Raw genomic sequence first — 23,400 nt, 5'->3', positions numbered from 1 at the left:
CAGTCCATGTGGTTCAAAATGTTGGGAGCTTAAATATAGGATCATTATCTTTTAAGTAGACAACACTTGCATTGGCCCAGTGGTGACTGTTAAGGTTCGAACAATGTGGATGATCAGGTCATTCGGACCGGGCGCTTTATTGATAAATCAATGGTTTTGGGAGGACTAAAGATCCGGTAACAGCCTCTTCCTTGTTTTACTTCTAAGCATTTATATTGAAGCAAACGTAGCCTTTTCACTTGTTTCACTTCTAAGCATTTATTGAAGCAAAGAGACCCAAAAGCAAAAGGAGTTTCATCATGTATCAAGATTTCAAAAAATGGAATCGAGAATGAATCAATTGATACCAGTCAGAATAGATTAGACTCGCCCGGAAACAGAGCAGAATAGGTGGGAATCAGCTGAAATTGATTGGATCAGTTAAATCCAATTCAAAACTAGGGAACTAGGGAAAATCAATCATAGAAAATTTCTGGTTCGATAAAGATTACCAAATCGATTTCTTTCTTTCATTTCCATGAAGAAAGGAAACCATCTCATATCTAAATGTGTAGCGGAAAGATCAATTCGGGTTCTTTCGCATCCCAAGATGACAGAACAATGAAATTGTTAACAAAAAGAAATTAATTTGCTAACTTGTTGAGCTCCAAGTGTTGGTCTTCTTCAAAATAATGGTTCTTTCACAAGATCAATTTGTTTGAGTGCACTAAAAAATCTTCAAATCAATCACCAATCTTTTCTGGGATAAAATCCACAATCTTCGTGAAATCAGGCTTCACAAAATCCAAATCTCAAGATCTAAAAACAAGGATCAAGAGACCAAGAAGACAAGAGAGGAGAGGGGGAGGGACCCGGCTAGACTTGAGCGCGTGCCCCCCCCCCCTCCCATTTGGGCGTCTTTTTTATAATAGAAGGGAACTAATTGGATCCCATTCCCAGTGAGAGTCTGACTCTCTCTCTCTCCAATTGACTTGATTTGTGATTCTTTCCTAGTATGCTTCAAACAAGGGAAAAAGCAGAATCTAAAAGGAAATACAAAATATTTGATTTATTTTATTTTAATGGATAATTAAAATTGGATCAATCCATTAAATTAAATAAATATATTATTTAACTAGCAACTCCCAAAAATATCCCAACATATTAACATCTTATTATGTACCAATCCTCTACTAATCAACATCAGCATTATAGAATCTAGGGCATGTATCTAAATAAGAGGGGGTCGATCCTTAGAGAAGGTATCGAAAGGGAGATCAAAAGAGAAAGAGAAGATTAGAGAGGGGCGAGAGGCGAAACTCGAGAGCTGGCGGAGCTAGGTCCTCTTTCTCTGAAGAAATGAGCTGCCTTATATAGAGGGAGAGGTCGGCTACGGATTCCAAAATTTTATTTCAATTCCGGAATAGTAACTGCTGACGTATGCTGACGTAGGGCGGCTGGTACTATTCAGCACTGTTCATGGGTCCAGATGACGTCATGGGTAACGTAGGGCGGCTTGACGTCAGGTGACGTAGGGCGGCGGCACTGTTCATGTGGGACCAGTGATGACGGCAGGGATGACGTTAGTCTGATCCGAGGTTGATGTCATCTTCGTCGTGACCGGCAAAGAGAGGATTGGGCTCGTTGAGGAGGGCTTCATTGGCGGCTTCCTGAGCAGCTAGTTCGGCGGCGTCGGCTGCAGCCATGGTTTCAACGGCTTCGGCAACATCGGCAAGGAGAGTGCCAGGGATGTCGAGGACGGGAGAGAGTGTCTGGAGCTGGTCGATCAGTTGGAATGTATCGGCAGCAACTTCATCAGGGATCTCGTAATCCATCATGAACTGGGTGACGAAGATTCGTCTTCCGTCTGAGACAAGATAACGGTATCGTGGACAACCGTTGGGATGAGTGAGTCCGAGAACTTCTTTGTGTAAGGCGATCAAGGACTATTTGTACAGGCTTTCCGCATGTATCTGCAGATTGGCAATATGCAGAGCTTCGGCTTCGTCTGTAACAAGAGAAGGTTCTGCTAAGGAGTAGCAGGAGGCTGGGCGAAGATGCCAGAGCTGATAGGGCTGGAAGAAGAGTTCGCGTTCACGCCAGCCGAGGGTGCTGCAAATGGTGAATTCAAGTCCACCAGAGAATCTCCAATTGGCGACAGCATGGGCGATCATAGTTCTGATCATCATGGGCAATTGGTCGAGGACAGCAGTATTATCACTAGAGAAGACCAGTTGGCCTACTAGTCCCCATTCAACAGCAGCAATACTCCATGGTTCGGAGCCAGGGTAGAAGATAAGACGGTATTGGTTATGTTGTTCCGTCCGTATTATATTTTTGGGAAATTCCAGCATAAAATCTTGATAGCGCTGGTATTGGTCATGATCCAAATGACGTAGAATCATTGGAAATATTTCCCGGGGAAGGAGTTCTTTAGCTTTTAAATATAAGCAGATTTTGTATGCTTTATGGAAGAGAGCATCTTTTAAATGATCTTCAATACAATCTGCAATCTGAAGAAAGCTGTGTACTTTCTCAGGGGAAGTAACATCGTCCCAATCAGTGTGTCTAATTGAGTCGAGTACAATAGACTGAAGGCTAAGCTGTTTGGCATAGAAAGATCCAAGAGCTTTGGAGAAGGCGGTAAGAGCAGTACGAAACGGCTTTTTCTGGCCGACAACCTGCGTCTTCCACAAGGTATTCAACTGATGGTACCACTTGGTAGGTATGCCATCGTGATGAAAGAAATCAGTGGTGTTGGAGACCGATCGACCAAATTGTGAAGGCGGAATATTAGCCGATTGTTTTTGTACAATCTGGGAGTAGTAGGTCAGGGTATATTCCACAAATAAAAAGGATCCTGGACTGTCTGTTCTTGACTATTTCCGGGAAGAAATAGGGACTAAATGGTGAGAAGGGGAAGGAGAGAATTCCGCTGTTGTGGCAGGAACTCGAATGTAACCAGGGGGAGTCCATTGGGTAGGTACTGCCGTTGTTACTTGGGGTTCTCTAATGAGAATACCACCATGGGGGGTAGGGAGTAAGCCAAGAGAAGAGGCTTTCTTTTTGCTCTTGCGATGTGGTGTCGCGTGAGCTTTACCTTTACCCTTATCAGGAGGATGCCGAGGATTCATGACGTCGGTGGCCTGCTAAGATAATCAGCCAAAAAATTGTCAGTGCCTTTCACATGTACAATTTCATATTGATATTGGTTAATGAGATTGGCCCAATTAATTCGGCGAGAATTAGTTTCTTTGATTTTGGTTTTAAGAAAATCACGAACCGCTTGATTATCAGTTCTAATAAGAAACTTCTCAGGTAAAAGATAAATTCTAAACCGTTGAATAGCATTTACAATGGCCAGAATTTCTTTTTCATATATATTATAATTCTGTTGAGCGGGGGTAAATTTGCCAGAGTTATATCCACAAATTTGCTCATCAGAAGGGTTTTTGAGGGGTCGTGCTTTTAGGACACATCCCCAATGTTCGTTGCTAGCGTCTGTCTCTAAGATCAAGAGATCACCAGCAAGAGGGAAATAAACAGACGGACAAGATTTTGTAATCTCGGTCTGTATGTCAAGGACTATCTGTGTGTCAGATGGGGTCCAAGAAAAGTCAACATCTTTTTTCAATTTTAATAAAAGACTTTTTTCTTTAGTTGAGAGGTCTTTTATGTAATTGCGTCCATAGTTCAATATTCCTAAGAACTGTTGGAGATGCTGTTTGTCACGGAGGACAGAGGGAAAATCCTTAATTTTAATTAGGATGTGATCTTGGAGTTGAAGGCCTTGATCACTCAGAATGAGACCAAGAAATTCGATTCGAGTTTTTTCGAGTTCGATTTTCGTGGGAGAAAGGATTATTCCATGTTGGAGGAATAAATCACTGATGATACGAAGGTGTTTCGTATGTTCAGTAGGGGAATCGGAGAAGACGAGAATGTCGTCTATATACGCCACACAAAAAGAGAGGGAACCAAAGATGGAGTCAATCCAACGTTGGAAAACCTGAGGGGCAGTACATAATCCGAAGGGCATAACCGTCCATTGGTAATGACGATTAAAAGGAGTGGAGAAAGCTGTTAGCGGTTTGGAGTCCGCGGTGAGCTTGATCTGCCAGAAACCGGACTTTAAGTCAAACTTACTGTAGAGTTTGGCCTGTTTAGCACGGTGGATAAGAACGTCTTTTTCGCGGAATGAAATATCCGTCGAAGACAATGTGCTGGTTTAAACGTTTATAGTTTATAACCATACGGGCTTTGCCACGTTTTATTTCCGCATGATTGCGTACCATAAAAGCTGGGCAAGAGTGAGGACTTGTTGAAGGTTCAATAAGTCGGAGAGCCAATAATTCGGAGATTTGTTTATCGAATTCTTCGATATCGGCTTTGATGTAAAGGATGGGTTTTACCCGAATAATCGTGTTAGGATTAGTCAGTTGGATCGAACACCAACGAGGGCTTTTTTCCCAATGAAGAAGGGGTTGGTCAGTAAAATGAGAAGAGAGTTTGTCAAGGAGCCAATGAGAAATGGCGGAGGTGACAGATTGTGACCAATTAACAGAGGTAACCTGTTGGAGAACGGAAGAAGAAATCCGTTGAGGAATGAAACTGAAATCGTCACAAACAGATTTGTGAGATTGGAGTAAGGGAAGAGAAATATCACCAGAAGGATGGTGTATTTGAATAGAATCAGAATGCAGGATGAACGGTAGATACTTATGCATAAAGTTCGTACCAAGGATAAAATCACCATGCATAGTGGGAAAACAAGTAATTTTGGGAATTATAAATTTCTTGTTTTGGAAGAAGATTGGGATATTGTGAGCGCGATACTCAAGGGTCGTTGTGGGACCCGAAACGCCACTAATATATGTGGGTTGTTCCAATTTTTCCCAAAAATGACCAGGAAGTGCAGTTGTTTTACAAATGCATCCGGTAGCGCCGGTATCCATGAGGACATCGAGCGTATAAGGTTTGAAACCAGAGAAATCAAAATGACCCTTAACATACGTGTAGTTTTTGGGGTTTTGATTAGATTGAAAGAAAATATCGGTGTCGGCTGTGACATACCGATGAAAGATATTAATGACAGCAGTAGAATCGGTGTCAGAAAAATCTTTACGAAGGGGAGCTTTGAATGCTCGAGCAGAAGGAGGTAACCAGTTCTGCGGGTTGAATCCAGGCATATTGCGTGGAACGTAGGAGGAGGAAACTGAATGGCGAGAAGAAGAGCCAATCGAGGTGTTAGATGAGCCGGGTATGGCGGATCTAAGAGAAGGAGTAGTAAAAGGTCGAGCTGGAGAAGGAGAACCAGTAGAACGTCGGCGGAAATATAGATTATTTCCAGAAGCCTGTAGTTCAAAGGTAGAAGGAGAAGGAGCAGTGATATTCTGAGGGGTATCAAGAATATCGGAGAGCATCCATTCCTGTGGGAGTTGGATATCGTGCCAATCGAGTAAACGAGGTTGGATCTCGTGTTCGAAAGGTTTTGGTTCGAATAGTTCTACGAACCGTTTATCCGGAAGGGGCAATAGTTTGGTAGAAGTAACGTTGGTTAATTCGTGCAAACATTTCCAGCTAACAGCGAGGTTATGGCTGTCGGCCTTCATGCCAGTCCATTGGGTCTTAATTTTAAGAACCACTGAATCACAAAGATTTGGATCCTGGACAGAGAGAAAGAAGTTGGGTCTAAGTTTGAACCAGACCGAACCGTGAATGAGGTTTGACTCAATTCCACCGATTAAGGCATTAATTGGGTCAGAGAGGAATCTTTTGTCAAAGACTGCAATGACAACAGGAGTGTCGATGCCTTGACGAAAGAGAGCCGTGAGTTCAATCTGAATGAGACCAATGTGAATGTATCTCAAACGAGGATGTTTGGCTATTAATCGTTGGATTTGAGCCGGATTGAACAGGGAGATCTCAAGAGACGCGTCGTCTGTAGACTGAGCAGTGGAATTGCCACTAGCTTGGTCAAAGAAACGTCGAGACCAGAGGTTAAGCTTGGAAAGCTTGTAAACCTCGTCATGCTTAATAGATTTAAGCTTAGTGAAGAGATTAGGGTCAAAAGAGACATCTTCACGAATAAGGTGATTAAGAGAAACCGAGTCGTTTTCAGAGGAGGGAATCGGTTGGATTTCAATAGGAATTGAATCTGTTGTGGATTCGTTTTCCATAAAGATGAAATCAGATGAGTCATCATCAGAACCAGAGCAGTCCGATTCAGAGAAGACTTCATAGAGAAGTTCTGTGGGGTCAGAGACTTCAGAGAAGAAAAGAATCTCGTAGTTACATTCGTCTAGGTAACGAATCATTTTGCGAGCATTCTTAGATTTGTTAGGGCATTCATTTGCAAAATGGCCCTTTTCATTACAGAGGTAGCAGGTACATTGAGATTTGTCTTTTTTACCAGTGTAAGGGGTACGTTTGGAAACAAAACGTTTTTTGGTGAAACGTTTGTTTTTGGACGAAGAAAAGTCCTTAGAGGGAAAGTCTTTTTTATGGAACTTCTTCCAATGATATCTTTTTTTCTTGGAACGAAAAGGAAAAGATTTGAAAGACTTAGATTTAGAGAAATGAGATGGCTTTGTTCCAAACTCAAATTCATTTTGAAGAAGATCTTTACAGAGGCCAGGGGAGACCTTCTGTTTTAACTGTTTGGCAGCACGTGCCTTTAAACAGTGATCTAGGATGTGGCGAAACACGAAATTAATTCGGTTGCCAAGAGTATCAACAGATTTGGAATCGTTGATGAAACCAGGATATGTCGTGTGACATAGTTCATCCCAAGGAGGAGGGAGTTTAGGAAAGAATTGTTCCTTCCAATAATCAGATTTTGTGGGATCTAATAATTGAAAAAGCGACATATATTTTTTAGAAAAAGCTTCAAATTCGTTTAAATTATTAAGCTTAATCTTGGTTAGGTTGAAACTGACATCTTCTGCAAGCTTGTCAGGGTGATGGTAACCACAAAACTCAGATTTTAAGAGCTTCGTGAATTCGACCAAGACCTTCTCAGGGTTTGAGACATAGGTCAGAAGGGTTGTTTTTGCAACTTTTCCATCGTCTGTTTGGTCAAACTTTTTAATAAATTGCAAGACATCACCTTGCAGGGAACCACAAAAGTATTCTAAGAATTGCTCTACTTTCCATGTGGTCTTGTTATTGGTAATCAACAAAGAAAAGGTTTGAGCCCATTCTGTGATTGCCTTATCATAATCTTTAATGGCAATATTGGTAAGATCCAAATAAGTGTCATAGGAGGCTAACCCATATTTATGGAGGTCGTCCTTACGGGCAAGGATGGGAACCTCAGGGTTGGTGGTAAAGACGTCGTCAGTACCAAAAGAAGTGCGGGCCCCAGTGTGGGGTTGAAAGTCCGCATCAGTGTCAAGATGGTCTGTTGGACCTACCTTGCGTTTAGAAGAAGGTTGACCGACAGTTGGGGTACTGTAGGTAACAGGAGGTGAGTCAGGGATAGACTCGGGAGGTGACTCAAAGTCTGAGTCAGAGGAGGACGAAGCTGAGTCAGAGGACGATTCATTTAGAATTTCGTCGTCTTCGTCGTCGTCAGAGAAAAGTACAAAATTATGTGCGACAAAACTCTGTTGGTTTTCAACATAGAATTGTTGCATCATGGAGAGAAGTCGGGATTGTTCATTTTTATCAGTTGAATCTTTATACCGGTCTTTCCAATAATCCATAATTTCTTTATGATAAATATAATTATCATCAGGAGGAGGAGGTTCAGAAGAAGAAACCTCATCATGGGTGCTTATAACAAGAAAAGTAGCCCGGGGAGGGTACTCAGGGGGTGTTTCCGGTGGTTGGGTACCAACCAGATCCGACAAGAGAGTGAGAGTAGTATCTATTTTTTTTGATATTTTTTCATTATGTTCTAATGTGAGATCTATTAAGAAATTTAAAGCACCGCTATTGCTAGTGCGATCGTGCTGTTCGTGAATACTGTGGTCATATGGGATGAGCGGGTCATCACAGAAACAAGGAGGAAAAGAAGCCATGAAATAACTAAGCAATTAAAAAGATAATTTCCTGGGGGCTAAACCCGTTTGCAATACTGGGAGAGACAAGGGTCCTAAACACGTACGGTTCTTCCAACCTGGTGTTCCTCAGGACATCAATCTCCTATGCAAATATATGGCCGTGGAAATTACATGATAAAAGCAAAGAAATAAACAGCAAAATAAACCAACCTGTGTGTGTGCTAACCGGAACTCTAGATCGATGAAACGACCTTCGCAGTACTCAAAAGGGGGTAACCCTTAGCGATCTATCACTTCGCAGATAGTCTTCGGTTGTGTGCTCATAAGTCTCAACAAAGAACAAAAGAAAAGACAGAAAAGAAAACTTCAATAATATATGTGCATATCCTTACAATAAGTTGGCAATAAGTCTGCCTCTTTCACTCTGTTGCAGATCTGAAGATAGGATGGACGATCCTTTGTAGATCCTCGATACTATCTAGAGATCATTAATTGCCAAAATTACTTGTTTTCCCACTATGCATGGTGATTTTATCCTTGGTACGAACTTTATGCATAAGTATCTACCGTTCATCCTGCATTCTGATTCTATTCAAATACACCATCCTTCTGGTGATATTTCTCTTCCCTTACTCCAATCTCACAAATCTGTTTGTGACGATTTCAGTTTCATTCCTCAACGGATTTCTTCTTCCGTTCTCCAACAGGTTACCTCTGTTAATTGGTCACAATCTGTCACCTCCGCCATTTCTCATTGGCTCCTTGACAAACTCTCTTCTCATTTTACTGACCAACCCCTTCTTCATTGGGAAAAAAGCCCTCGTTGGTGTTCGATCCAACTGACTAATCCTAACACGATTATTCGGGTAAAACCCATCCTTTACATCAAAGCCGATATCGAAGAATTCGATACCGTCAAACCTCACTCTCTAATACATGTTCATATTAAAATTTGTGTATTTGATCGGATCCGCAAAAACAAATAAATACTTTAATTAAAACATACATATAAATATCAATTTATGTGAAAATATATGTGTGCAAACAATTGCCAAAATAATATTGGATCCAGATTCTGATCCAACCATCCACAGACAATCCCATTCTTATGTTCCTCAATCAGGCAGTGGAGACCATGTTGAGTGATTCTTTCACTCAAAATGGTTACACATTCCCAGTACATCGGCTTTGGTTCATATTCTACCGTGACAAGATTTCTCAGATACTGGGTCTCTGTGACACTTGTCTGGCACTAACACATGAGGGAATCAATACAAAAAGTTTCTTTATCAATACACATCCATATGTGTACTCGCATTCGTACCCTGACATCAACATGTCTAGGTGTACCCAAAGGGAAAATTATTTCCTGCGATTCTTTGTCCAGTACAGTTCCTTAGTGCCTCTAAAAGGGGGGTGGACCCCACCCAGACAATGTGTTTGAGCAGGGGGTAAGGTGGTCATTTTCGCCCCCTATGAGAGGAATTGCAGAAACTGTACCAAATGGAGAACCACAGGGGATAAAGATCCTACCCAATGCAACAACCATATGATAAGGGTGCCTAACCCAAACCTAGTCATGACTACCATTGTAAAATTTAGGACACATAATTCTAAAAAAAGTTTATATTCGCATATGATGAAATTGAACCAAAACAAATAAACGATTCAATTTAAAGTAACCCGGAATTGATGGATACATAATTCAACAATCGATTCACCAATCCAAATCACAATTTCTGAAAAACATAAAATGGATTAATAACTTGGTAAGTTAACAATACCGTATTACCTAACTTGGTAAGTTAACACTTTCCCTATAATACATGAGATCTTCCCCTTATTTTTCAACAAATTCCTGCACTTTCAAAAAATATTTCGAAACCTTCCACCCAAAATTTATATTTTTTTTGAAACCTCCAAATTAATACATGGGAAGGACTGGTTTAAGATATTGATCATCGTTGGTAATCGATAATAAGCCCATCAAATTTAAATCCAAATGAAACAATTATAGGGTAAGTGTTCTCTGCATGGCTCTTACGCCTGCATGAGATCCTATCTGCGATCCCCTACTGGTTCTCAATCTATGAGCACAACTAGGTCATTTTATAGAAAGGATGAGATAGACAAACACAAGGGAACAGGCACAAGAACCACACTCCTAGACATAAAACTTTCTTCCATTAATAAAATGAAAAAGAGAACGTTACTTGGGCACATGCGGTATGCTGCCCCAGATCATTATCTGCTCCATTTTCCTACCCGGTCCATTTCCCCAAGTTCCTCTAATAGGAGGGGAGGCAAAAATGACCATCCTACCCCCTGCCCGAACATACTGCCTAGAGCCCCCCCCCCCCACTATTAGAGGAACTTGGGGAAATTGACCATGAAATGGAGCAAATAATTTTCCGGTGTTCCATCCGTGATGATTTTTTTTCCCCCCTTCAAGATAGGTGGTTAGGAATGTTACTAAACGAATTACCATAGTCCAAGAGATCTGCGATCAGAAGTTTTGATTTAAGAATGGAAGCACAACAACACAGGATCTGGATCCTCATCAAATTGTGTATGTGAGGAAGCATAGCTATTCTTAAAAAGGCCAAATTTTCTACCATTGTAGAAAACATCTACAAAGTCTTAATGGTTCTCAGTACCTTTTTAAAGTCTCATGCTCGTAACTATGGAACTACCTGATGCTTGAGAAATGAAGTTCAATTGACACATTTACTATCACCCCCAAAAAAAAAATGCTTAATACGTTTCTTACAGAAAAGGTGGAGAAGAGTTAGAAGGAAGTGAAAACAAAAACTCCATGCACAAAAACAAGTCACCTATCAAATGCCCCAACTATTGGAATCAACTAAAAAAGTTTGGATCAAAGAGAGATGGCATCATAGAACGACTAGTTCTATAATACCAGTAGGAAGTCAATAGGGAGCACAATAGAGTTGTTATCTTAATCACCCCTTTCCCCAGAGTCATTAAAATACAACTGTATCTAGCATGGTGCCCAGAGTCTGAACTATGTTTGATGACATCAAGTTAGAGACATGTTCTTCTAGATGTTTCTTTGCATCTTGCCTGCCCACGTTTGCAATTGCCAGCTTCTCAGGAGGTAACTCATCCTCTTCCTGAACTGCCTTGTTGTATTTGATGGCTAGATTAAGCATCTCCTGCACAATCCCAACAAGTCAAATGAGTACAATAGGTATTAAACTAACTATCAAGAATCTGACTAAGAAATTATCTAAATTGTGGTTTATAACTCGTATACAAGTCTGTGATCATTACCAGATGGTGCATTAGTAGTCATCATTATGACCTATAAAACAGATGTGCCCGTGGCAAAGAATCTTATCATATAATAAATATCACGACGATCATATGAAAGTCTCTTTTTCTTCTTTTGATGGATAAGATTAAACATGTTAAATCTTGATTTATTGATTAGCGCAAAGGTTTCCTGAACCCGGAGTGCATGGACATACAGAGACGCTAAAAATACAAGGATGCATGGATGTAAATAGGAGGGTATTGATTGAGCTTCAGTCTGAATTTGGAATGTGGCTAATTTATAAGGTGTACAACTAGTCCAACAGTCAAAATGGTGGCCCGTTCCAATAAGCTTTATCCAAATGTAAATGAAATCCTGCCTATTGGTTTATATATGTTTTTCCTATTGTTTTCCAGTCTTTTTACTATTTGGTTTCCCTATAGTCAGGCCCTTGCCAGAATTATTTATATTGTTCACAAGAGTAGAACAAAATGGGTATCATCAAATTTACTCTTAGTGCTAGAACAGGTGTCGATCAATGGTTTTCATTATTCCACAATTATGGAGAACATATGAATAAATACAAAAGATGTGTAACCCTAGGTTAAACACATATGGAGAGTTTGGATTACAATCAATTACATAAAAAATAGAAACTAAGATTACCACATGTAATATAGAGAGAGTTGTAGGTAAACAAGGAAAGGGAATATTGAGTTCCCACGAATTGCGAGGACTCAATATTTGCTGATAATTCGTATAGAAGTTCATGAGTTGGCTGACCCCATTTAGTTGGAATTAGGCTATGTTGTTGTTGTTATATCGAAGTTCATGCATGCCCAAACACAGCATCATGATAAAGCAAGGGAACCTCTTACCTGTACCACCAACTAAAAGAGGAATGCAAATAGACCTACTTACCTGAACAGTTTGTTCATTGGTTTTGGAATGAGTATCAAATCGTTGTAGCATTAACCCATCTGTCCATTTCTTCTTGTGTAGGTTTAGTAACATCTTCTCCTCGAGTTCATTCTTTCTGTAATTAATTGCGATTGAGTAATAGTGCCTGTTCAGCCCATGGATCAAGGCCTGATAAAAATAGATAGAAGGTTGAAAAAAAGGGTTGAGTATAAGAATTAAGTCAGTTGACAAATTCGAGAGAATACGATGATAATAGTTGGGTTAGGGCTCTCCCACTAATGGCATTGGCGAAGGTGGGGTTCCCTTTCCTTTTTTTTTTTTGTATCGTCTGGGTATGCCTAGATGTTAATCTTGTAATTTTTCCTTTCTCTTATTCATGATCTTTTAGCAAAAAAAATAGTTGTCGACGACTTACTTGAATTGATGGTTTATTGAGGTGCCCAAGGTTGGATGTTGTTTGGCGTGGCTCCTGGCCAAGCATCATTGTTTGTGGGTTGATCAATCGAAAGGCATCAATAACCACCTTTCCTTTAACACTCTGGATCGGGTCAACCACCACTGCAACAGCTCGCTGATTCAGAGCTTCAAAACTCTGCAAGAGATAATTGATGTGAGCAACTAAGTTGCAGGATTAGTATTAAATACAAATGAAGCTTCAAAAAGAAATCATGCAACGATCTAGGGTTCTGTGCACCATGGCCAAGAACCAAAACCAACAACTAAGAGAGATTCCCACAAAGCCAACACAATCATCAGTCTTCAATGAGATAAAGAGTGTAAAAACTCGAAGAGGTGGAAGTCCAATTAAGAGTAGAGGTCACCATAGATCAGCTTTTAAACCACAAATGAAATAAGTACCAATTGCTTACTCCACTACATTTCTTCTAAAACAAAAACCACAATGGTGCAGCTCAAATTCACTGGTTAAGGTGGCATGCTAATAGAACTACTGTCAAAAGAAGAATAATGATGTGGAGCATAAGGGACAAAGACAAGGACAGCAAGTATAAAAATCAACCTTCCAACCTTCTCATTTACTGTCTGATGCGATCCCGGGGTTGAAAAACCCTATTAGGGTTCTTTATAGGCCCACCCAAATGTATAATAGCCAATAGTAGGAAGATAATGGCAAAACCGTGAATATATCAAAGGTAGCAAAGGGGCTGGTGGCAGAATTGTAATTAACCAGAATATTAGAGGGGGTACTTGGTATGTAAAAGAAGAGGGGACACAAAGGGAATTAGGATTTATTGTTTTAGGGACAGACTTGGAAGTAAAATAAAATAAAAGAATGGACAAGAAATAAAAAAGGGAGATGCACTTTAGGAAAAACAAGAAAAGAGAAGTAATCATATCAAAGTGGAGGAAGAAGACGAGAGGTTATCTTCAACCTTCGACAAGAACCAGAACCCAGCGGTAGGAGGGTTCGATTCACAGGGAAGAAGAAGAAAGGAAGAGGGAGAAGGCACCATAGTTCTAAAACTCAACGAGATCTTGGAAAACTCGGCGAGATCTTGGAAAACTCGAGAATCTTGAGCTGCACAAGACGAGATCTTGTAAGAGATCTCAAGTCGACATTTTTTCGAGAAACTCAGCCAAAATGGTAGAAACAACCTTATAAATAGGCAGCAACTCGACCCATTTCGAAGAAAACTCGACAGTTTCGTGGTTTTGAACCTAAAGAAGGGGAGAAAAGCTTGGATCTTGATTTTTTTGCCACATCATCACTCAATATTACTGGGGGTCGCCACATCACTATGAAGAGATCGATTGCTGCTTATTATGGAAGATTTGGCTATATTCAACTATTTCAGGTAAAGTCACTATTCCCAAAAACTATTTTTTGAAGAAAAAAAATATGACAAATACTTGTTGTATGGTGGTAGATAATTTATATGTCAAACACTAGAGACCAATCTACGACCTCACGGTGTTGAAATTAGGGGTTCGACTTTTACTGCCTATTATGCCTCATAGCACTCAAACAATGTGTAGAATAGACAATATTACATTCAGGGTTTGACATTTACTGCCAACCAAGGGTGCAAATCCAAAACACCAAATTGGGTGTTTTTTTTTTTACAATTTGAAGTTTTAAATATGTTTAATAAACCTAAAACAAGCTTCCCTTACAGTTTCAGAGCCAACTATAGCCATTTGCCCACCGAAACATCATACCGGAAAAAAACAATTACAATAACTCGCCAAGATCTCGGTCATCTTGACCTGGTTGAGACACCGAATGAGAACCCAACGATTGGAGTAGTTGAAGAATATGGAATGAATTGATTTGAGAAGCCTGCATCTTGTGTGCCTTCCAAGGTTCAAAAACTCGTCTCACTCAGAGTCTCGACCAGACAAGCACAGCCATGCAGGCTTCTCAGATCAGTCATAACACGAGCAATTTGACATTGTAAAATCTGGGTCTAACTGGAATGGTAAACGAAACATCTTTCAACCATCATCATAATCATCCCAAATAGAGAAGTTATGAGTTTTGACCTTCCAAAGATAGCCACAAATGAAAGCAATAGAAAAAGACCATTTAATGACTCCAGTCTTAATACAAAATTGCTACTGTAAACCCATACATGCATGGCTTCCCTTGAGTCAGCTATGAGCATACCAAACAATAAACACCACTGTTCACCCACATCACTTGGGTTTTGATTCTGGTTATGCAAAGTTTCTCTCTATTGGAGATGACAGGAGTACAGTTACTTTGGTTGGAAGGTAAGCCTGATCCGCAAAAACTCTATTGGTTGGGCCCATTGATACGAGTGTAGGTTTCGAGAGCCTTAAATTTAGATTGCTATGGGTCCACAAGTGATAAATAATTCACAAGAATATGATCAATGCTAATTTCGTAAATCTCAGGAGAATTTGAGACCCTGTTGAAGTAGGCTAACAGATTATGGGTCAAAAGGGTAATGAAATCAAGCCAAAGGAACTTTTCTGAATTTAAATATCAGTAATAGGATGAGCTATAAAAGGAATCAGAACTGGAGGGCTTAGGAGCAACTGTTCAAACTCTTGTCCTCACATGCAATAAGAAGACTAAGTCTTCTTCAACCTCACAACAACAGGACAGCGGTGGAGTAGAGCCTGTTTCGATTAAGAGTTTTTCCTCAAATAAGATCCAAACAAGCTGAAATCTTAAATGGAGATTCCTATCCCTGAGGACCCTTGTATATATGCAAAACAGTCCTAAACGATCATGTATTCTTCAGTCAGAAGATTTTATAGCCTCAATTTGGACAGGCTAAGTCACCGTTAGAAGTACACCTTTGCACGAAGTCTCAAGGTAACAGGATTAGGAACGAAAGAGCTTGACATTATATACTTAGGTAACAGGTACTGCTGGAAACAGGGTACAGCAGTGATAACTTAAAAAAGAACTTAGAGAGGAGAAAATGGAAAGCAGATGAAGAAAACAGAAGTTTAATGAAAGGGAATGAAGGAGAGGATGTGGATAGATTGTAACTGAAACAAGAGAGATCAAAGAAGGAATAGACAGCTCTTGGCAGCAACATGATAAAACTTCATTCAAAATCTTCAAAAAACTGATGGAAATAGAAAAATAAATGTTAAATTACAAGGAGAACTAGAAACAGGGTACATGCATGTGGTAAAGACTCATTTTCACATCCTAGAACTAGAAACAACTTTAACTCACACTCTATCTCTACAACCAACCAACAACTAATGGAAATAGAAATATAAATGGTAAATTACAAAAATAACCCGAAGAAATAAATTCCTAGTTAACCCCCCCCTACATTTATCTGCATCACCCATAACCTGCAGGATTCCAATGCCCCTTCTCCTTTTTTCAGTTTCACCGGTTTGATACCATTGGAGTATATTATCTTCTTCCTTTCTTGCCTTCTCTTAACAATTTTCCGATTCCATACCCCACTAGCAGAAAACTACCCCTTAAATTTTGCCAAAGAAATACCTTACCTATCTTTCTTCTACATAATGTGAACACCTCCCTCAGAAATGCTAAACAAGGAGAAAAAAGGATCTCTTCACATACATTATTTGAAACTAAACCTTAAATTTCCTAACATTAATTTAGAACCCATACCTGTACATACCAAAAATCTTTCATCAAGAACGATAAATTGTAGAAAGAAAAAACTACTGAATTTGTTAATGGAAAAGAAAATGAACAAGAAAGTGTAGAACACAAACTTCTCCCTCATACGATGGTTAAAATAAATACACATGTACATAGCAAATTAACATTAAAAAAAAAAAAAAAAACCCAATATATGGCTTACAGAGAGTCAATTATAGAACCAAAAAAACAGGATTGATGAATCAGACATATCCAACCTGCTGTGTGTTGATATCCACACCAGAAAGCCAGCAGCCAAAGCCAGGGTGTGAATGATACCATCCTACCACCATCTCCGGTCTACAATAGCAGAAATACCAGACCACAGTATTAGTAAAGTCAGGCCCAACTCAGAACTAGAACAAACATATAATCAGGTGTGTTAATCATATCCAGAGCCCACACAACTTTTGGATGCAATCAAAACTCTATTGCCAAAAAGTGGTAAATAGAAATTCATTTATATTGGGTTAGAAAGGGCCTTTGATGGGGCTTTTATAGCATTTCACACAGGACCCTCTATTTGTACTGCTTCTTGATAAATATTTCACTCTCTCTCTTTTAATAAAAAATTTGTATTCACAAAGGAAAAAAGGGAAGAAGAAAGAAAAATTTAGATATACAGTGAATAAAAAAGAAAGATACTACAACTAAAAATGAGTCAATGGAATGTTGATTATGCATTCACTTGAGAATTCTCTTTCTCTCTCTCTCTCAATTCAACAATGGTTCTATGAAATTGTTGCTAGACAGCAAGGAATTGTCCCACGAGTAGCAAACCTAACCCATAACGAAAAACGACTAAAAAATAATATGAAGTTTAACAAAGCAGAAGATGACTAACCTATAGTACTCCCTCCACCCTACAAAGACAGTCCTTCCAATTTTTGGCTGTCTCAAATTCTTTGTCCATCTTACTAATCGAGTAATGAACTTCTATGAACTTTTTCCATCTTTCCCTCTTACATTGATTAGCACATTTATTTACTACCAAAGATGAACATAGTTTCAACAACAACAACAAACTAAGCCTTATCCCAACTTAATGGGGTCGGCTACATGGATCCAAACAAAACAAAAAGAGAAAACAAAGATATACTGAGAAGGACAAATGGAAAATGAGAAATAAAAAGAAGGCTGAAAGATAGTAGGAGGAAAAAGGCCCAGCCAGTACGTCAAGATAATCTCAGCTAAATGTGGTCAGTGACATGGATCCTTGCCCTCCGATAGGCTCTGTCCGAGGTCATACTTGGGACCAGACCTAGGCTATGCATGTCCTTCCTCACCACTTCTCCTATGGTCATTTTAGGTCTGCCCCTAGCTCTTTTCGCCCCTTCAATCGAAATCATATCACTCCTCCTGACTGGGGCTTCCCTAGGTCTCCGTTGAATATGATCATACCACCTTAAACGACTCTCTCGAAGCTTACCATTGATAGGGCAACTCCCAAGTCTGCTCTTATAAGTTCATTACGCACTTTATCCTTCCTTGTTTTTCCACACATCCAACGTAACATCCTCATCTCAGCTACACAAAGCTTATCAATATGACATTTCTTAACAGTCCAACATTCTGCCCCATACATCATGGCCGGACGAACAACAGTCCTATAGAACTTTCCTTTAAGTTTTAGAGGAATACGTCGGTCACACAGCACTTCGGACGCACCCTCTCCACATAGTTTACATAAAGTAATTGAGGGGGAATTTTAAAAAATAGGAGGGTTTTTAATGCTTTAACCACTCCACCTTAAACTTTGGACTTTTGCAAAGGGGACAATCATTGTGGGACTGAGGGAGTAATGTTTTGCAAAAAATTTAAGGAGAAAGAGAGGACTACTCCCGGTTAACAGTGGTAGGTTTGACTATCAAAGCTCAAGAGTTGATTACTATTCATTTGTCAAACCCAAAAGACACACTAAAAAGACTTCTAATTAAAATTTTCTTGTGATAATAGTCATGGTAACCTATGCTAATCCAACTTGGAAAGAGGAAACCAACTTATTATAACAACTACTCAAACTTGGAATCCCAAAATAAACTTAGACTTTGAACTCCTACTATGACTTAATATAATTTCTACTTATCTTCAGGCTAACAGTCACTAAAAATCAAGATCTACTGAAAATGGTACACCTCAGATTACCAAATATAGTAAATCAACAACATTACAATAAAGCTTAGATTGTCTTGTGGGAATCCAAACAGCCATAAATGCAGTGATTCATAATGGATAAGGTAGCGAGACATTGCAACTTCTACCTTAATGCTTCAGTTCCAAATTTGATAGGAATCGAGATATCCACCTAAAATTGTGGAGTTTGATTTCAACTAAGCCGCAGGAATTAGTTCCTTTGATGGGAATCTAATCTGCAAGCTCATCAACATATTAAATGCAAAACGTACAAATTCCATGATGTTTGGACTCCGACAATCCAAACTGAGCCTTAAGATACTATGTTGTATAAGCATTTTTCATCCCTAAATACCAAGTGTAGTAGACGAATTCAACTTGCAAAGAAAAAATAAATCTATGGAAATCTCTGTTTACTCTTCATCCAGTCCCTAACTCCTGTTGATCTTCCTTTCCCATTGTAAAACATAGAAACTATCTGCAATTTTAGCACATAGATATCATCAGTAACCATGCTACAATTAATCAAGAACGCAAGCAAGCTATCCAAGCCTTACAGCATTCTCATCAAAACCAATCTCAGGGATTTCAAACAAATTTGAAATCCTTTTTTCCTCCTATATAAAGATTGCTTCAAACTGGAGGATTAGGCAAGAAATACTCGAGACGGGTACCCAAGAAATACCCCTAGGAAAGTTGTTGGGGTTTGAGAGATTTGGATTGGAGATTCTTCATTAATTGATATTTTAGTAAAAGAATTGGGACGGAAAATAGGATCGAGAAGATAAACAAGTTAACTCTCTGTGCAATGCATTCTATTTGTATTGTGATGCTTCAGAAGAGAAAATCACAGCAAAGTAATGTTATTGTTGATAATAGAACAATTATAATTGAGTCTATAAATGAAAAGCAACTAGATTTTAGGCTCATTATTGTAACATAATAGAACAATCATAATTGAGACTAAAATACGGTAAATCTGTGGGATAGGGTGGATACCTAGGAATCAAAATATGGAGACAAAAAAGTGGCCAAAAACAGAAAAAGAAAAAATTGAAAGGATAAAGGATGCCCTACACCAATTTTTGTTTTTTTTCCATTGTTACGATTGTATCATTTGGGAATTGGTCTCTTCCTACCAATTTCAACATCTACCCGCCATAACCCGGGGGTTTCCGTTAGACTGAATTTCACTGTCTTATATCAAACTTCATTTTTTCGAAGCCAAATTATAGACGAGTTTTCCCCCAGAGTACTTATACTGCTTACTGAATTGCCAAGTGTTAAACTAAAACTTTTGAAACATAGCTGATTCATAAATAAATAAAAAAACATATAGAATATCCGCACAGTGGGAAAACCAATTAAAAAAAAAATTATTTCCAAGGGATATATTGCTAACAAATAAACACGACATTTACTCCAGCAAAACTGAATTTTAATTTAAGGCTAATTGGATGTCAAAGCACAATGAGATAAGAAATGAAGCTAAAAAAATCATTCCAGAGAAAGAAAAAAAAAATGAGTTGATTTAAAAACCTGCCAGTCTGCTTGAGCATATCGAGCATGTTAGTCTGGAAGACATGATCGACAGCCTCGACACTGACACCAGTACCGCTCTGGGGCATGGCGAAGACATCAACAACACGGACTGTGTACTCATCGACGAACTCCCCCAGCATCAAGCCCATCACTTCCATTGGAACCCCAGCTCTGCCTGTAAGAGATCGATGGTGTTTACTTTACTCTGCTATTCTGATTTGTGAAAGGCACATTACATTTATTAATTAAAAAGGATATATAGAGGGAGGGTTACTGACCGTGTTTGAGCATCTTCAGAAGGGCAAGGGAAGAGATGTAAACCTGTTCCGATGAATCCAGCAGCGGCGAGTCCGGAGCTGGGTGTCCCACTCCCAACCCTCCTCCGGCTCCCGCGAACATCCTCTGTATTCTCTCCATTACTACTTCCTTCTCTCGATCTCTTCCTCTTTCTCCAATCTGATCTGATAAATCTGTAAAGCTCGAACGGTCAAATGTTGCTTGTCAATCGTCAAAAATCTCAAAGCTCTCGCTATCCTTTACCAAAAGCAGAAAAAAAAGGTCGCCTTCATTATTTGTCCCTTTCTTGTACCCTACCCTACCCTACCTTCTGTCTATGATCTCCAATTCCCCATTCAGTAAATCTTGTTGGTTGATTCGATCGGTTTTGAATTACAATCCAAAACCAAATCCAAACCATAAAGAGTTCGGTCAGGTTCGATTTTTTCAGCTTGGTCCGATCGATTTTTCGGATTGGACTCCTTTTTGACACACTACATTTTTATTGATGGGAAGCAGAGTGTGACCTATGTTAGAATTCTCATGTTTCTATCTCTCTCCTCTTTAAAACAAAGAAACAGAAGTGTCTTTTCATATGCGGAAAAGAGAGACAGACACATGGGAGTGCTAGCGTAGGCCATACTCCCGGACAGAGAACTTTTTTCTTTTATTTATTTATTGTGTTTTTTGGATGAGAGCTTTGACTTGATGTGACATGATGTGAGTGTATCACGGTACCCTACCAAGTACTTACCAAAGTTTTAAAATGGATGGGACCCATTTTTGTACTTATCAGCTATCAGGTGGTAGTGGTAGAATGATCTTGGCTCTTGTGCAACCGTGGCAGGAGCCGCAAAGGTGCAGCACGAAAATCACCCCAAATGGTTTTCACATGTGGGGCCCAAATGGGATCACCTATGACATGACTATCTTACCCCTATTTTTGTTGTCGTTTAACAGGGTGTGATTTTTTTTGGGGAGGAAAGAGATGTATTATTTAGAATATTAGAGGGGTTGCAATATTATAGAGAATAAGAAGTTCTATACACCTTATACTAGGGTGTTAAAACGGTTGGTTCCTGTGTAAACGGATTTGTTTTTTTGAGTAACACTGTGTAAATGGTTCGGTGCATGTTTTTTTTAGGTAAAATAAAAATCAAACTGTTTACTAAACGGTTTCACATATTGAAACTGAATCCATTTATAAATGATTTCGGTATTAAAAGTTTTTAATTTTTTTATTTAAACGGCTACTTTCTATTATATGTCTTTTAAATTTTTTTAATGAAATGGAAGTATGTATTGAATTCTTATATGTTTTATTTAAATAATTATTTATTTCTACCATTACATGTTTAATAATTAGTTATTGTTACCATTAATACTTAATTATTGCTATTATATATTACTAATATTTGTTTCAATTTAAACGGTTTATCATCGGTTTAAAACAACTTGGTTTCATCTAAATCGTTTAATTAAACGGTCTCAATTTTAAAACCAAAATTGAACCATTTATTAAACGGTTTCACAGTTCGACGTAAATGCCTCAGTTGGTTTTGGTTTGATTTTGACACCTTACCTTATTTGTCAATTACATGTCAAATTTCCTACTTAAATTTAATGATATATTCTATTATGTATGTTCATACATCTTTGTATTCTTCAGTCGTATGTGCATATATGTTCATGCAATGTATTGTAACTGCTAAAAATTTTAAAACGTTATTTTGACACTTGGAAAACTTCATTTCAATAAAACTAGACATGTCGGCAAGAGTCCTTGGGTCGATTCATCCACAAAATTTGGAGCACAATTGGATAAAACTAAACATATTTGTAAGAGTTGGAAAGATCTTTTTTATTATAGCGTATTGGGCTGCTCAACATCATCCAAGAAACTGCTGAATTTTTTTGTTGACAATTTTATAAGGAAAACCTTGTTATGACCAAAGTTGGTGGAAAAAAAATAGAAATATAACATGGTTTTTCCCCCTTAATGAGGGTAAATCATGTCATTTCACATGCTTACTCGAAAAATATGTAGTTTTTAAGAATGACATAATGACAAGTCACTTTCAAATTATGAGAAGAAAAAAATGCTAACAAAATGCATGATTCTTGCACCCAAATACAAGAGCGTGTAAAAGGACTACTCAACCCCAAGTGAAATTGAAAATCTCATCCAAACCAATGCCTCTATCTGCATTCTCATTGGCTCATGTGCAGGTGCAAGGGCTACACGACCAGTTAATATTCTCTTGTCCTTCAAATTATTTTCAAATATTTTTAAAGAACAAAGTCCATTTTTAAAATATCTTTTTAAAAATAAGACAAGGGCAATCAAAAGACATCTTCTCACTTCACTATTTTGGTGACAACATGATGCATCCTTTAGTATATTGAACTTGTCAGCTCCATACATGCTTTTCTTGTAACTTTTATGATTGGTTTGATCATTTAATACACTAATAATATTGAGATTAGGATCACAAAGGGTGAGTTAACATGGAAAATTATCTCCTCCAGTTCCCCAGCCCTTCTAATAAAGTGGGGGACGGGGGGAGGGGGTGGACCCCACCCTGGCAGAGTATTCTGATAGGAGTAGGGTGGTCATTATGCCCCCTTTTTCGTGAGATCAGTATTAACTCGGATCTTTATCCCTTCTAGTTCCCTGTTCGGCTCAGTCCCCTAGTCCCCCTGTGCCACCTCGTCACTTCCTTGTTAGACTCGATTCTCATTGACATCTCCAATGGGATGGCAAGATCACCAATTATAACTCCACGGAGTAGTGTTTACACCCAAAAAATTCAACTTGTTTCTGCTACCTCTTGGGGTCAATTGCACGATGTTTCTATGGTTTTCATGGGCATTGGACTTTCTTGGTCCATGTTGGATTGTTGAGTACGTCTTAAATAGATAGGCTTGGGTTTGCTCGTCTATCCAAAGGGTGGGCCCCACAGGTTACTTCTTTCCTCCTTAATTTGATGTTTGAGAGACCTAGGATTGTTATTTTCTTGGCATTATTCTTTAGTTAATTATATTTGTGTTTGAATTGCAAGAATTATCAGTTATATCATCTTAGATAGGTACCAGCTGGATGAAAATCAATTTACACATGATTTCTGAATCTCATATCATTC

The 23,400-nt window shown here is 38.8% G+C and overlaps 1 protein-coding gene and 1 long non-coding RNA gene across 2 annotated transcripts; one reads left to right on the top strand and one right to left on the bottom strand.

The window, feature by feature from the left end:
• Nucleotides 1–684: 684 nt before the first annotated feature.
• On the top strand, nucleotides 685–20,076 carry LOC122659759. The gene is made up of 3 exons (XR_006332540.1): nucleotides 685–695; nucleotides 7,530–7,535; nucleotides 19,952–20,076. It is a non-coding gene; the product is annotated as an uncharacterized LOC122659759 (long non-coding RNA).
• LOC122659758 (26S proteasome non-ATPase regulatory subunit 14 homolog) lies at nucleotides 10,781–20,452 on the bottom strand. Its single transcript, XM_043854889.1, has 6 exons — nucleotides 20,260–20,452; nucleotides 19,979–20,156; nucleotides 16,525–16,606; nucleotides 12,599–12,775; nucleotides 12,184–12,351; nucleotides 10,781–11,161 (listed from the first exon to the last, which is right to left on the bottom strand). The coding sequence occupies exons 1-6, from the start codon at nucleotides 20,396–20,398 to the stop codon at nucleotides 10,970–10,972; spliced, it is 936 nt and encodes a 311-aa protein (XP_043710824.1). The 5' UTR covers nucleotides 20,399–20,452; the 3' UTR covers nucleotides 10,781–10,969.
• Nucleotides 20,453–23,400: the final 2,948 nt, after the last annotated feature.

The sequence above is a fragment of the Telopea speciosissima genome, chromosome 4 (assembly GCF_018873765.1).
Source record: "Telopea speciosissima isolate NSW1024214 ecotype Mountain lineage chromosome 4, Tspe_v1, whole genome shotgun sequence".
NCBI lineage: Eukaryota > Viridiplantae > Streptophyta > Magnoliopsida > Proteales > Proteaceae > Telopea > Telopea speciosissima.
This window is presented reverse-complemented; position numbering and strand designations above follow the sequence as displayed.

Coding starts and splice junctions, on each gene's coding strand:
- LOC122659758 (XM_043854889.1), bottom strand. CDS start 20,398: ATGGAGAGAATACAGAGGATGTTCGCGGGAGCCGGAGGAGGGTTGGGA. Junction 20,157..20,259: donor TCTGAAGATGCTCAAACACG/GTCAGTAACCCT, acceptor GATCTCTTACAG/GCAGAGCTGGGGTTCCAATG. Junction 12,776..16,524: donor TGGATATCAACACACAGCAG/GTTGGATATGTC, acceptor TATCTCTTGCAG/AGTTTTGAAGCTCTGAATCA.